Consider the following 15424-nt stretch of genomic DNA (forward strand, 5'->3'; position numbering starts at 1 on the left):
GAATTTGTGCGCGAGTACTTTTATCATGCCAGCTGAAGGTTCATTTTTGCGCGTGTGAAATAACATAATGTGCTCGTGAGCATGTCTTACACGCTCATAACATTTGACTAAAATGTAACGCCATAGGGGGTGTTGGGGGTCAATGAGCGCTTCAGAACTCCTGACCTGATATTTAGATATACTATTCTTCAATAAATATATTTGTTTGACAGGGAAGCTGTGCGCAAACAGGAATATATATTATTTTTTCAAAAAAAAATTTATTCCTGCTTTCTCTCCAGGAATAAAAAGGGCAGGTGCTCAAGCCCCCTTTGATGTCTATGTGTGCACGTGCCTGTCCCCGGGCATTAACCCCAATGTACCCTACTTTTTCCTATACCCTTTACACAAAGAAAGAAGTTCAAAGAGTGGTTCAAATAAATATTATTAATATAATTTGAAACAGGATGGGACAGACAATGGTTCTACACATGGTCGTTGCTAGCAGGGCAAAATGTGGTGACATTTCTAGGGGCCCTGGGCTTGAAGGGTCCCTCATACCGGAACGCGTTTTCAAGGGAGTCCACAGCAAAAATCTGCATTGGGTCCCAGATACCCCGAAAGATTTGGAGTCGTTCATATTTACAGATCCCATTAGTAATAGTAGTTTGACTTGGAGTGGATCGCCTATATAGTAAAGAAAATTATACCTTTCTAAAGAATCAAACAACTCTTTCTCTGTTTATTAAATAAATCCAGTGCACACAGACTGAAGTAGTTTAAATCTTTGGTACTTTTAATTTTGATGATTTTGTCTCACATTTAACAAAAACCCCACAAATTCACTGTCTCAACAAATTAGAATACTTCATAAGACCAATAAAAAAAATGTTGGCCTTCTGGAAAGTATGTTAATTTACTGTAAATGTACTCAATACTTGGTATGGGCTCCTTTTGCTTTGATAACTGCCTCATTTCGGTGTGGCATGGAGGAGATCAGTTTGTGGCACTGCTGGGGTGCTATGGAAGCCCAGGTTTCTTTGACATTGGCCTCAGCTCATCTGCATTTTTGGTCTCTTGTTTCTCATTTTCCTCTTGACAATAGCCCATAGATTCTCTGTGGGGTTTAGGTCTGGTGAGTTTGCAGGTCAGTCAAGCACACCAACACCATGGTCATTTAACCAACTTTTGGTACTTTTGGCAGTGTGGGCAGGTGCCAAATCCTGCTGGAAAATGAAATCAGCATCTTCAAAAAGCTGGTCAGCAGAAGGAAGCATGAAGTGCTCCAAAATTTCTTGGTAAACGGGTGCAATGACTTTGGTTTTCAAAAAACACAACTGACCAACACCAGCAGATGACATTGTACCCCAAATCATCACAGACTGTGGAAACTTAACACTGGACTTAATGCAACTTTGGTTATGAGTTTCTCCACCCTTCCTCCAGACTCTAGGACCTTGGTCTGCAAATGAAATACAGATGAGCTCGAGAGGCAGTATAAATATACTGAATTTATTTAATACACGAGTTTCACAATTTGAGTTGAATTACTGTAATAAATGAACTTTTCCATGACATTCTAAGTTATTGAGATGCACCTGTACTTGTCTGATCCTTGACACAATCGCGCATTCTGTGCTTACTTGTTACAATATTTTATGCTTTTTAAAATATTGTAGATTTAAATAAGAATCACTAGAATGAATGTATATACTTTGAGACAAAGGTCTTCTTCATGATTTTCAGTTTTGTTTAAGATAATAAATAATAATATAGCAACAGTTTTTAAATAACAAAAGAATATGCAAAAGTATGGTATTTGGGGTAAAAAGAGCCCCTGCTGTTGGGGCTAAAGGTGCACAGTAGTTTGTTGACATGACATGGTTTGATTCAGATGGTAAATATCATATATTATGTTGTGTGTCCATATTACATATAATGACCATGTTTAGAATGAAACCATATTATTCATATCATATAATAAATATAAATTGTTTTTACTACTGTAAATATATATTCAATTATAACTGGACACCCTTCAATATTTTCAGAATGTTTACTTATGAAAATGATTTTTGCCTCTGTATTTTTAAATATATTTTTTTATATTAACATATTTTAATGCCAGTATATTTATTGAACATAAATTAATTCTTTTATTTTTCAAAATAAGCAGAACATAGTACAAACTTTGCTAAAGTGATAATTTTGAACAAGTATTAACAGTCATTTTTAAACAAACAACAACAACAACAACAACATGATTTTAGCTGAAGTATTTGTATCAAAACCGTGTGCCTTTTATCCTGTGTGAGGGGTAAAAAGCCCCTCTTGCCACCTCATACATTTAAGATTTTTTAAAACCAACTTCAATGATTTATTTCCACACAAATCATTTTTCTCCATTAATGTTCAATACAACGTAAAAAAGTTTCTGCAATTATACATTAACTACTTCAGTCTGTGTGCACTGAATTTATTTAATACACGAGTTACACAATTTGAGTTGAATAACTGAAATAAATGAACTTTTCCACGATATTCTATGAGTCTCACGCTCTCACAATGCCCATGTATATCTCATGCTAAATTGGCAACCTCTCAGCTTTCAATATTTGTAAGTTTAAATACGAAATGCAAACAATAAATACAGTTTTGGCGCACTTAATGTGCGTACATGGTAAATTGTAGGCTTCGGTTAAAGCCAGAGCCATTGAAAAACAGAAAAACACAGAGTTGTGACAAGCTTTGATCACGTGGTTCATGGAGCTTTCCAAACAAACCAGTGTTAACAATACATTTGAATGGGTTGATTAGACAACAGCTTCTTTATACAGGTATTTACAGCAATTCTTGGTTAACATTACAGCATATTATGCACTGGTTATTATATCGATGACATTTACAGTATCATTTTATTCTTAAGAGTCAACCCTCAGGTATTGCTATAACTTATAATGTGACCATACAGCTTAACTCTGTTTTCAGTTAAGTAAATGTTCTATATTTTAGTTCAATAATATTTATTTAATAGTTTAAGGAGATCTTTTGGTACTAAATTCTGTTTATGAAGTAATTATGGTCGATTAATGACGTAAAATATTTTATATTTCAATTACTTATATTACAATTAATAGTATTTAAGGCTAAAATAGAGAAAACGTTTTAATTCCAATCCAAAATGGCAAATTGGAGTAATTTTATGGTCATAATTTTTTTTTTTTTGGTAATGTCATGGTTAACCCACTATAGGTACCTGTATGGCTCTGTACTAAATTGTATCTACAATACTGAAGGTCATGCCTGCGTAATTAATTGCGTATTAATTTTAAGTGTTTCATTTGAAAAAATATTTAGACATAATTAAACACTATATTTTTAAATGAAACAAAATATTTGTATCCCCCTTTTTGTACAGTAAATGCATATGAATTGATATTGAACCCCAACCCCCCAAAACTATCTCTTTATATAAGTATAATGACATATAGTTTCCAGTTCACAAAGCTATTTAATTGGTTAAATGAGTGCTGCAAGTTTCAGAGTCAGATGCTGCGCTGCTTTGTTTACTGCAGTTACGAGGGACCTGCGCCACCTGCTGGCAGAGAATAAATTAGCATTTTTCAATAAGTTCTTCTGCTCTTTGTTTAGGCCAAAGGCAAAAATTACCCTTATTTTTACGCAGAAAACACGCAGTTGTAAATGTGAACTGGTGGATAGACAAGACAATTAATTATATGAAGAAAAAAAAAACAGTAAAGATGTAGCTTACACTAAGATATATTTGTTACTAAATTAATTTAATTGTTTGATAATAATTGTTTGAATTAATATAAAAATAATATTATAAAATATAATATAATATACTATACTATATATTTTTTTACTTTTGAAATATTTTTAATGCCGTTTAACTGAAAAAAATAAATAAATGCAAATATATTAAAATGTTATTAAGAACATTAATATCTATATTTGGTTCTATTCCGTTTACTCTAATGGGGCTATTGCAGCTCTCTTTGCTCATTCGTTACAGGCTGCATGGATGGGGAGGGAGTTTTTACCCAGAACAGAACCATACCGTCAACCCAAACTGTATGCTAAGTGTTATTTTGACAATAGTGGTCCTGACGGAATTATAATTATTTATGTTCTTTCAGGTGTCAGGCTGGTTGGAGGATCTCGCTGCTCTGGGAGGTTAGAGATACTTCATGATCAGACGTGGATGTCAGTGTGTGACGCTGTCTTTGACCAGCAGGATGCAGAGGTTGTGTGTAGAGAGCTGGACTGTGGGGCTCCTGTACAGGTGCTGGGAGCAGCTGCTTTTGACAAAGGAGACACTCAGATGTGGACACAAGAGATTCAGTGCAAAGGAAATGAGTCTCAGATACACCTCTGTCCAACATCACCATCACATGAAAACAATTGTTCTTATGAAAATGATGTTGGACTGATGTGTGCAGGTATGTGTTGACTGTTTTAACAGGATAGATTAATTTAATTTTGATAGATCTCTTCCAATTCTTCCCCCTTACTGTGCACAGAAATAATAAATGTGCGGTTGGTTAATGGAAACAATCCCTGCAGTGGGACAGTGGAGGTTCATCACAGAGGTCAGTGGGGAACAGTGTGTGGTGATGGTTGGGATTTGGCTGCTGCTGCAGTGGTATGTAGAGAGCTGGACTGTGGAGATCCTGTAGATGCTCTGAGTGATGCTCAGGTTGGACTTGGATCAGGACCAGTCTGGATGAATAATGCAATATGTAGTGGATCTGAGTCCACACTGAAGAAGTGTGGATCTGTCATATGGGGTTTTCAAGGTGTGTGTCAGAGCAAGAGTGCAGGAGTCATCTGCTCAGGTAAACTCAAAACTTCATTTTGTTAAAAGAAAGAAAGAAAAGAAATTAGTCCATGTGTTTTTTTCTGGAAGATCAATTCATAATCGTTTTGTTTTTTTTGTTTTTTTTTTTTTTTTTAGGTGTCAGACTAGTTGGAGGTTCTCACTGCTCTGGGAGGTTAGAGATACTTCATGATCAGACGTGGATGTCAGTGTGTGCCGCTGTCTTTGACCAGCAGGATGCAGAGGTTGTGTGTAGAGAGCTGGACTGTGGGGCTCCTGTACAGGTGCTGGGAGCAGCTGCTTTTGACAAAGGAGACGCTCAGATGTGGACACAAGAGATTCAGTGCAGAGGAAATGAGTCTCAGATTCACCTCTGTCCAACATCTCTGTCACACAAATACAACTGTTCGCACGATAATGATGTTGGATTGGTGTGTGCAGGTTTGAGCAAATGTATTTTACTTCACTGAAATCTTATATCAAATCTTCTGACTCCTTGTATGAAAGATTTTTTTTCTCTCTCCTTATGAGATTCTTCTACTGTTTTGTTTGCTCTGTTCAGAAGTATTACTTATCTTTCTGTATTCAATAAACAGACCGTGTGAATGTGAGGTTGGTTGGTGGTCACAGTCGCTGTGCTGGTAGAGTGGAGGTTCTTCACAGAGGTCAGTGGGGAACAGTGTGTGACGCTGCTTGGGATATGACTGAAGCTGCAGTGGTGTGTAGAGAGCTGGACTGTGGAGAACCTGTAGATGCTCTGGGTGATGCCTATTTTGGACCAGGATCAGGACCAATCTGGACTAATCGTATGTTGTGTACTGGATCAGAGACTACCCTGAAGAACTGTGGATCAGTTCAGTGGTTTGGTTATGACTGTAATCATGGTACAGATGCTGGGGTCATCTGCTCAGGTGAGCTGTTCTAAAATATAACCTATTACATCACTGTTGATCCACATGCCTTATATTTTAGTTCCAAAGATTTCTATAGATTTTTTCAACACCAAGGGCATAGGTTCAATTCTCAGGGAATTCATGAACTGATAAAATGTTAATCTTGAATGCATCTGTAAGTAGCTTTTTCTATGTGCATAAATGTGTGCCAAAAGCATAAAAGTACAATGTAAATCTAAATACAAATAACGTATTGATTAGTTCTTCAGCAGAAGCTTTTATTGTACAAGCCCAGTATCACAAGTGTTTGCCCTTTTACCTTTCAGAAACGGCATTAAGTACGGTACACCTTCAGAGTTTGTCCATGTCGTCTAAGGCCAAGAATAATGATAATATATCAATAGTTCATTTACATTCACAAAAAAAAACCCCACACATATGTATATATATATATATATATATATATATATATATATATATATATATATATATATATATATATATATATATATATATATATATATATATATATATATATATATGTATGTATGTATCATAGTTTAGTAAAACATTTTACTATTTGAATGCATATAAAATAATGATCTTTCAGCATTAATGAATGGTACAATGCCAAGTTTGGTGAAATGGTGTTATGAATGGTGTTATTGTTATCAAGTTTTTATAAAGTCTTGCTTTTTTAAGTTTATGATAAAAGTGTTTATAGAACTTTTCTTTTAATTTCTCTCACTACTGCAGGAGTCAGGTTGGTTGGAGGTTCTCGCTGCTCTGGGAGGTTAGAGATACTTCATGATCAGACGTGGATGTCAGTGTGTGACGCTGTCTTTGACCAGCAGGATGCAGAGGTTGTGTGTAGAGAGCTGGACTGTGGGGCTCCTGTACAGGTGCTGGGAGCAGCTGCTTTTGACAAAGGAGACGCTCAGATGTGGACACAAGAGATTCAGTGCAGAGGAGATGAGTCTCAGATTCGAATGTGTCCAGCATCAGAGAAACACAGCTGCTCTCATGATGATCACCAGGTGCTTCAGTGTGCTGGTAGGAAGATTAATATGAGAGAAATTAGTAGTATAACTAGGATCATATGCATCTCATTGCACTTGATGTGGCCCTCGCCACACCCACAGCTTCAAAAAATGAACTTAAATAAAATAAAAAATAACACTGTAAATCTGTTTTTTTTTTTTAGCTATATGAGTAGTTATGCCAATTTTAAAAACACAATGACATCTCTTTAGAATGACTGATTGATTTTAGTCTCTGTCTTTTCTCTCTTAGATGTGATGCATGTGAGACTGGTAAATGGTAACAGTCCTTGTGCTGGTAGAGTGGAGGTTCTTCACAGAGGTCAGTGGGGAACAGTGTGTGATGATAGCTGGGCTATGCCTGCTGCTGCAGTGGTGTGTAGAGAGCTGGACTGTGGAGAACCTGTAGATGCTCAGGGTCTTGCCCATTTTGGTCAAGGATCAGGACCAATCTGGATGAGTGCTTTAACATGTTTAGGATCAGAGTCTACACTGAAGAACTGTGGGTCAGCAGGATGGAATATACCTGTCTGCAGTCATAATCGTGATGCTGGTGTCATATGCTCAGGTGAATAAAGTTAAACCTCAAAGCATTCCTCACTTTCTGATAATTTTGTCTTCTTTATGTGAGAAAAATATATATATTTTTGGATGTGGTTAGCTGCATATCATATTTAAATATGTCTGTTTTATTCTTAGAATTAATTACGTATTCGAGATCTTGAAAATAATGTTAATTTACCATGACTAGTTTACTGCATTTTCAAAATGACTTAAATAAATATTTACAACACACCATCCATAGTTAAAAGGCATTGGTGACCTCAATTTTTCAGCTTCAAGAAGCATTTTACATTTATTCATTTAGCTGATGCTTTTATCCAAAGTGACTTACAATTGCTATTTATGTCAGAGGTCGCATGCCTCTGGAGCAACTAGGGGTTAAGTGTCTTGCTCAGGGACACATTGGTGTCTCACAGTGGATTCGATCCCGGGTCTCTCACACCAACACCACCCCATTTTCATTGAATAACAACTACACTGAGATTACAATTGTCTTTTTTGGGAAATTAAAAACCCTTTCATTATGTACTACTAAAAATGTATATATGTATAAAATCTAATTGGATGTAAAACTTGCCACATCCAAAACCTGCTCACCTAATCCTCACTTTTATGCAATATAAACAGGTCATAAACGCTCCAGACTTGCTGATGGGTCTAATCTTTGCTCTGGGAGGTTAGAGATACTTCATGATCAGACATGGATGTCAGTGTGTGACGCTGTCTTTGACCAGCAGGATGCAGAGGTTGTGTGTAGAGAGCTGGACTGTGGAGCTCCTGTACAGGTGCTGGGAGCAGCTGCTTTTGGAAAAGGAGACACTCAGATGTGGACACAAGAGATTCAGTGCAGAGGAAATGAATCACATGTTTCATTCTGTTCAGTATCATCACTCAAACACAACTGCACCACTGACAACATTGTGGGACTGATCTGCTCTGGTTAAGTATAAATATTCAGCATCTCTTCATTTGTTTTTGATACTAGGTCATGGCTTAGGTTTGAGTTATAATGTGATCAGTTTAATGACAGCTTAGTTTAAGAATGTTTTATGCATTGTTTCTGAACACTTTTTACTTTGCTCAGGTTACACTGATCTCAGACTGATAAATGGCTCAGACACTTGTTCTGGAAGAGTAGAGCTTCAGTTCCTCAAAGAGTGGGGCACAGTGTGTGATGCATGCTGGGATATGAGAGCTGCCAGTGTCCTCTGTAGACAGCTGAATTGTGGGATTGCTGTGTCTGTTGTGGGATCAGACTGGTTTGGAGAGGGAAGTGATGAAATCTGGGCTGATGTGTTTGATTGTGACGGGAATGAAACAAAACTCTCAGAATGTTCCATCTCTTCATGGAGTCGAGCTGAATGTTCTCACAGACGAGATGTTGGAGTCATCTGCTCTGGTGAGGGATTTTATTGAACAAAAAAGTTAAGTGCATAAATTACCATAAAATATATTAATAAAAATGCCACATCTTTCACTCAGGATCCTCTCTGGCTCTTCATGATGGTCTGGTGCGGTTGTCTGGAGAGAGACAGTGTGAGGGGACGCTGGAAGTTTTCATCCATCAGGTCTGGAGGAGAGTTCTGCTGGACTCCTGGAGTCTCACTGAATCCTCTGTGGTCTGCAGACAGCTGGACTGTGGCTCTGTGCTGAACTTTAATGGCTCCTCTTCATCCAGTCCTGAACACAGTCATGAGTGTGTGACGGGCTTCCAGTGCTCTGGGAGTGAAGCTCATCTGGGGAACTGCAGCTCTCCACAAACTCTCAACTGCAGCTCTACACAACAGCTGTACATCACCTGCCTTGGTGAGAACAATAACATCTGGGAAGATTCTTCAGATGTTAGTGATCAGTAATGTGATATTCTTTCTCTGAATATCAGGTCATGGGTCCATCAGGCTGGTGGGTTCTGGGGGAGACTGTGCAGGGAGGCTGGAGGTTTTTCACAGCGGCTCAGGGGGGACAGTGTGTGATGACTCCTGGGATATTAAAGATGCCCATGTGGTGTGCAGACAGCTGCAGTGTGGAGTGGCCCTCAGTAACCAGCAGGTACCAGCCTGGTTTGGTCCTGGTTCTGGACACATATGGCTGGATGAGGTGGAGTGTGAGGGGAATGAGACGTCCCTGTGGAGCTGCTCTTCTTCAGGCTGGGGAAAACATGACTGTAATCACAAGGAGGATGTAGGAGTCGTGTGCTCAGGTAAACATGCTACTAAATAGTTTAAACTGAAATTAAGTATAAAGTTTTACACATTTCAAAATTCAATTGTACAAAATGTTCAAATTTTTTAAATTTGTGATTTTAAAATTTATATTGTTTATGTAGAGTTTAAAGAGATCAGGTTAACTGAAGGCTGTGAAGGGAATGTGGAGGTTTTCTACAATGGATCCTGGGGTAATGTGTGTTACAACCAGATGGACAGAGAGACAGTGAGTCTGATCTGTCAAGAGCTGAACTGTGGAAGATCTGGTGATTTGTCTGATTCTACACCAAGAGTAAAATCAGCTCCTAACTGGCTGGATAAAGTTACATGTCGACCACATGATACCACTTTATGGCAGTGTCCTTCTTCACTCTGGGGACAGAATAACTGTGGTGACGATGAAGTGGCCAAAATCATCTGCTTAGGTAAAACAGATTCTTTTTTTCATCAGTAAACAACACAAGAGTTATTCTTTATTATTAGTGCTTTGAGAAGATGTGTGGAATACATTTTATAATAATTTTATTGTTGTTACAGAACATGAGATCCAGGAGTCTCCTCGAAGCTCTCTGACATGCTTCACATCTCCCCATCAGAGACAGTGTTCAGGTAAGTTCATTTAACATAAATGATGTAACCCAAATTTTGACTTCTGTCATGTGTGCATTTGCTACGTGCTTAAAAGTACAGGACAGCCTGTTCTGAAGGCCTCAGCTGAACTTTAGACTTAGAAGACTTCTATACCAATATGGAAATAAGAAAAGTTAAAGATAAAAGATTTCCACGAAATGTTTATACTTCTAAAAACAGCATGATTCAGAGACGTTTATATTCCATCACACGTCTGTTATTTGGAGCCATTCGAACCCCCCCCTGTGGGTTCTTAACAAAAGAGAACCAGACGATTAATCTTCTGAGGTAGGACAGTTGGACTTTGAACATACAATCTGCTGACCTTACGAAATAGGGAACTGAAATTAGGCTGCAAGGGCTAGTATGTATTTTCGGAGAAAGATGACGAAGGTTTTGATATCTGTCTGAGACGTGGCTGCAGAGACGTGGCATGAGTTTGATACAGATTGGCAGGACTATAAAAAGGAGGCAAATTCACCCCTCCTTACTCTCTCTCTCTCTCAGACTGAGTTCAGCATAGACCCTTCTAGCTGGACTTAGTCTTTTCTCACCTTCTTTATCTTTGATTCCGGGCTCACTTGAATACTTTGAACTTCTCTCAGGTTTTATTCATCTCAGATATGATTATTATTATATTATTTGTTATTATATGAATACTATTATAACTTTTGACTTTTGATATACAGGGTATTGTTGTATACTTTGTATTATTATTTTTAACATCTTGATTACTTTTGAATATTATAATGCATTTTGTATTACTTTTAATTGGGCAGCATCCATCATACATGGATTGCTTTTAAAACTATATTAATTTTGGGATTTGTATTTTCTATATTTGAAGCTGATTTTAATACTTACTAATCTGTTTGCAAGTTATGAGTTGTATTCTCATTTCCTATATTCTTTGAATAAATTTGCATACTAAAATACCACCCCACCGTCTGACCAGAATTGAAGTCTCATTTTTTGCATCAGTTTTTGAAAATTACGAATGGTGAATGCAACCCCTTTTGAAAAAAAAAACAGCACATGCTGGTTAGGTATGTTTTAAGCATGGTAGCTGGTTTAAGCTGGTACTTAGTTTGTCATGAGTCTGTTTAAAAGTTGGCTATGAGCTGGTCCTGAGCAGGAGCTAGTTGCTTAGGACCACCACAGACCAGCACATGACCAGCCGTCATGATTCAAAGCATATCTAACCTGCATATGCTGTTTTTTTTTTTCGATAGGGACATAAGATTATGGTATTTTAATATGAGAAACCAGCAGCATCATGGAATATACAAAAGATCACACACACTCCTGTGCAGACGCTGCTGTTCAGACAGTACTCTGCTGATAATTCATGTATCTACCTTTTTGTCTGTGTGTGTTTGTGTTTTAGATCATGTTCCTCTCAGACTGAGTGGAGGTAACGGCCGGTTCTCTGGGAGGCTGGAGGTGTATCATAACGCTGTGTGGGGCTCAGTCTGTGATGATCAGTGGGACATCAGCGATGCTCAGGTGGTCTGCAGGCAGCTGGGTTGTGGAGCAGCACTGAGGGCTGATGGGAATTCAGTCTTTGGTGCTGGTGAAGGTGTTGTGTGGATGAACAGAGTCGAGTGCAGAGGGAATGAGATTCACCTGTGGGACTGTTCTCTCTCCCTGAAAAACCACACTGACTGCTCCCACAAAGAGCACGCTGGACTCACCTGTGCAGGTCACAGCCAAATACTGAGAAGTAATATTTATTTTTAGACCATTTTAAAGTGTGTAATGTTTGTATATTCAGAACATTCATAGCTTTGAACATGATTGTGTCTGTTTTGCCAGATTTGCCAGATTTGTCAGCAGTGTTGTGGGTAACGCGTTACAAAGTAACGCGTTAGAGTACTCTAATTACTTTTTTCCTGAAATGTGTAACTTAACGCGTTAGTTTCGTGCGTAAGTAATCAGTAACTTCGTTATTTTTTAAAAAAAGTAATCCGTTATTTTAAGGAAAGGAAAATCCCGACTGCAGCCTGCTTTTTGTCAGACAGTATGCCTAGGTCTACTGTGCCACCTGCGGATGTACAGTATCAGCGGAGCCGAAGCTCTGTGATCGTGAAGTCAATGGCTGTGATGCGTCTGTGCCCTGCGCCTGACCCTGTGTGTGGTTTTTTTTTTTTTTTTTCGAACTCCCGGCAAGATAGCAGAGAGGACAGCGTTTGGTTTATGGAAGTACGCATATTATTTTCAATTTGTCAACGAAAAAGAAAAGAACATAACGGTAAAATGCACACTCTGCTTTGGTGAAAAGCTTCTTTCGACCGCCAAAATTTCTACCTCAAATCTAACGCTACGTTTTAATCACTACTTTGAAGAGTAAATGTAAGAGGATTGTGTTAAAGCGAATTTAGGCTTGTGACTGTGAGTGACACTTTAATAATAATTAGTTCGGCTATTAAGCGATTTGTCATTTGCCTCTGTGGCAGTGGAGGATTTAATTCGGTTTGTTATCATTTTTGTCTGACAGGCAGCTGTTAATTTCTGTTAGATCATTGGCTGGCTGGTTGTTCATCATTTCTAAATGGATTTAAATCTGCAAGCCTGTTTAAGGTTGTGTTTACAAGTAAGCATACTTGTACTTTGATAACTGCATTATTTAAAGTTAAAGAAAAATCAGGAGTTATCTTGTGGTGCTCATCATAATATACAGTAGCCTAGGCTACCCGGGCTGGGTAGGTGCAAATTTTGATTAATAATATGTTCTGTGATAATAAATAAATAAAACGCCATGTGGAATAGCCGATTGCTGACTGTCTTTCCTGTTATTGTTATCCTGCAGTGTTAATTTAGTCGGATGAATGACGTTATTCGTTGTCGGGAGTCACGACTTCTAGGTGCATTTAAAGGGGCCGGGGGCTGTGTCTGTCATGTGTGAGCCGCTGCAAACGGCTTTTAATTTTTGGTAACGCATGAGTACTCTAACGCGTTACTTTTATGAATAGGTAACGCTGTATCATAACTGATTACTTTTAATTGATGGTAACGTTGTAACCTAACTAACTACTTTCCAAAGTAACTATACCCAACACTGTTTGTCAGTGTCCTCTTCTCCTGCCACAACAACATCAGTCTCTCCTCCAGTTTCTCCTCCAGTGCGCTCAACATCAGTCTCTCCTCCACAAACTCTCTCCGTCCCCCCAGTGCTTGTGATTGTTCTGGGAGTTGTGCTCTTACTGCTCTTAGTGCCACTGCTTATACTGATTCAGCAGAACAGAGTGATGAGGAGAGGTAGGAGAGATCCAGAGACTGTCATATTGTGTCTTATTCAGTGTGTGATCAGTCATGTGTTGTGAACTGACAGCAGGTTTGTGTGTCTACACTCACAGCTCTCTCTAAGAGGAGACACAAGATGAAGACTGAGGCCATTTATGAGGAGATTCAGCACAGATCCACTAACAAACACAGTCTCTTCACTCAGAGGGGTGAGTAACTGTCATAGTATTAGATTTATGATTTATTTGTGGGACCTTGAGTATTATTTGATTATAATATTAGTGTTGAGTGATCCAAAGGAAGTAAGGGTTTTGAAAGATTTGTGATTGTGAATGTCTGTCTGATGGTTCTACTCCATAACAGGAAGTGTCTTTTCTGGAGAACAGCATTCTGGGTATGAAGATGCTGATGAGCTTCTTTCAGGTTGGAGGTCTTAAATATATTAATGTCACCCACTGCTAAATTCTATGTACTGTATTTTGCGTAATGCATATAAAATTAATTAGAAACATTCTAAAAACATTCACATCGCAAGTTTTTATATACACCATTCAACTTATAATATAGATATGGTTTTTATTCATTTATACATTCATTCATTTTTTTATTTTTTATTAAAGCAAAATCTGCAGAAAGAGCCACACCTGAATACCATAATGATTTCTCCAGTACTAAAGGCCCAACAGGTGAGTGACTTCAGCTTATGGGTTTCACTTCTTTAACCTTCTGTGCCTGTGAACAGTAAACCTGTTTCTGATTATAGACTTTAGTAGAGGTAGAAAGCACGTTTTTTGTGAGGGACAGACTTACAGTCTTAACAGTGGGATACTGTACAAAGGTTCTAGATCACATCATTTTCAAAAGGTTTGTGATTACTGAAAGTTTTTTTGAAAGATGTGTTGTCAGTTGAACAATTAGTATGCTGATCAACAACAGTACGATCCATTGAACCCCCTGTACTTCTATCCAATCTTTTCCTTCTGTCCTGACTAATGTCTGTTCTCTCTTTGTTTTTAACTCATTTAGAAAAGCAACAAATCACATCAGAGAACTATGATGATGTAATCACTGCTGGACTGGGACATGCTACAGGTTTAGTTCTTACAATTATTTCTAAAGGTTATAACACAATGTATGTGTGTATATTATTTTTAATTGTAAATATGCATATTTTTAAATATCCAAAATTTTGTTCATTTGATGGATACATTTCATTTTTCATTATTTTGTTTTAGATGACTTACCAGAAAACTATGATGATGTCGTCATCATACGACAGTTCTCCAATAATAAAGCAGGTGTGGGATTCAATTTACACCCTTCTAGACAGGAACAGGGTTTTTTTGTTTTTACTTTTCTTCAAATTATTGTGCCAAATAAAGTATGTAGTCCAGTGGTGTCCAAACCTGCTCCTGGAGGGTCAGTGTCCTGTAGAGTTTAGCTCCATCTGGTCCCAACACAACACCCCTGTCTGGAAATTTCTAGTGACTCTGAAGACCTTGATCAGCTGGTTCAGGTGTGTTTAATTGGGCTCAGAACTAAACTCTGCAGGACTGTGACCCTCCAGGAGCAGGATTGGTCACCCCTGATATATGTCTATTTGTTCATGTAATTAATAATCACCACATTTATATCAGAGGGTGTTCAGGAGGAGTATGATGATGTGAAGAATGTCAGAGAATATATGAGTGACATGTTTGGTACGTTATTAACACCTTAATTTAGTCTTTATAATCACTTTATATGATACATTTATGTGGTTATAAATGCTCTTTTATATTTACTGCTAGTTTTAGTGTTGTAGTTTTGTATCATGCATTGTAATGTATGTATCGATACATGGATCATTCTCTTGTTTATCAATAACAGACTATGATGATGTGGAGGAGAATCCAGGAAAACAGACAGGAGCTGTTTAACTCAAACCTAACACTCTGCCTCAAATCCTTTCAAAGCTTTTAAAGTATAAAACTTACTATATAAGTTTCAGTTGCAGTCTAACAGTGTTTTGTTACATTCTGTACTGAAATA

At 37.8% G+C, this 15424-nt stretch overlaps 2 protein-coding genes across 2 annotated transcripts in view; both read left to right on the plus strand.

The window, feature by feature from the left end:
* The window catches only part of LOC127956356 (deleted in malignant brain tumors 1 protein-like), a 33532-nt gene extending 27484 nt beyond the window's left edge, over positions 1 to 6048 (plus strand). The window contains exons 4-7 of the mRNA XM_052554213.1: positions 4140 to 4442; positions 4524 to 4838; positions 4958 to 5260; positions 5416 to 6048. Of these exons, the coding sequence (XP_052410173.1) occupies positions 4140 to 4442; positions 4524 to 4838; positions 4958 to 5260; positions 5416 to 5744 (1250 nt within the window). The 3' untranslated portion in view covers positions 5745 to 6048. The remainder of the gene's footprint in view (positions 1 to 4139; positions 4443 to 4523; positions 4839 to 4957; positions 5261 to 5415) is intronic.
* LOC127956567 (uncharacterized) overlaps positions 1 to 15424 on the plus strand; it is a 355838-nt gene that overhangs the window by 64397 nt on the left and 276017 nt on the right. The window contains exon 9 of the mRNA XM_052554600.1: positions 7944 to 7992. Coding sequence (XP_052410560.1) covers positions 7944 to 7992 — 49 coding nt within the window. The remainder of the gene's footprint in view (positions 1 to 7943; positions 7993 to 15424) is intronic.

The sequence above is a fragment of the Carassius gibelio genome, chromosome B4 (assembly GCF_023724105.1).
Source record: "Carassius gibelio isolate Cgi1373 ecotype wild population from Czech Republic chromosome B4, carGib1.2-hapl.c, whole genome shotgun sequence".
NCBI classification, from domain to species: Eukaryota; Metazoa; Chordata; class Actinopteri; order Cypriniformes; family Cyprinidae; genus Carassius; species Carassius gibelio.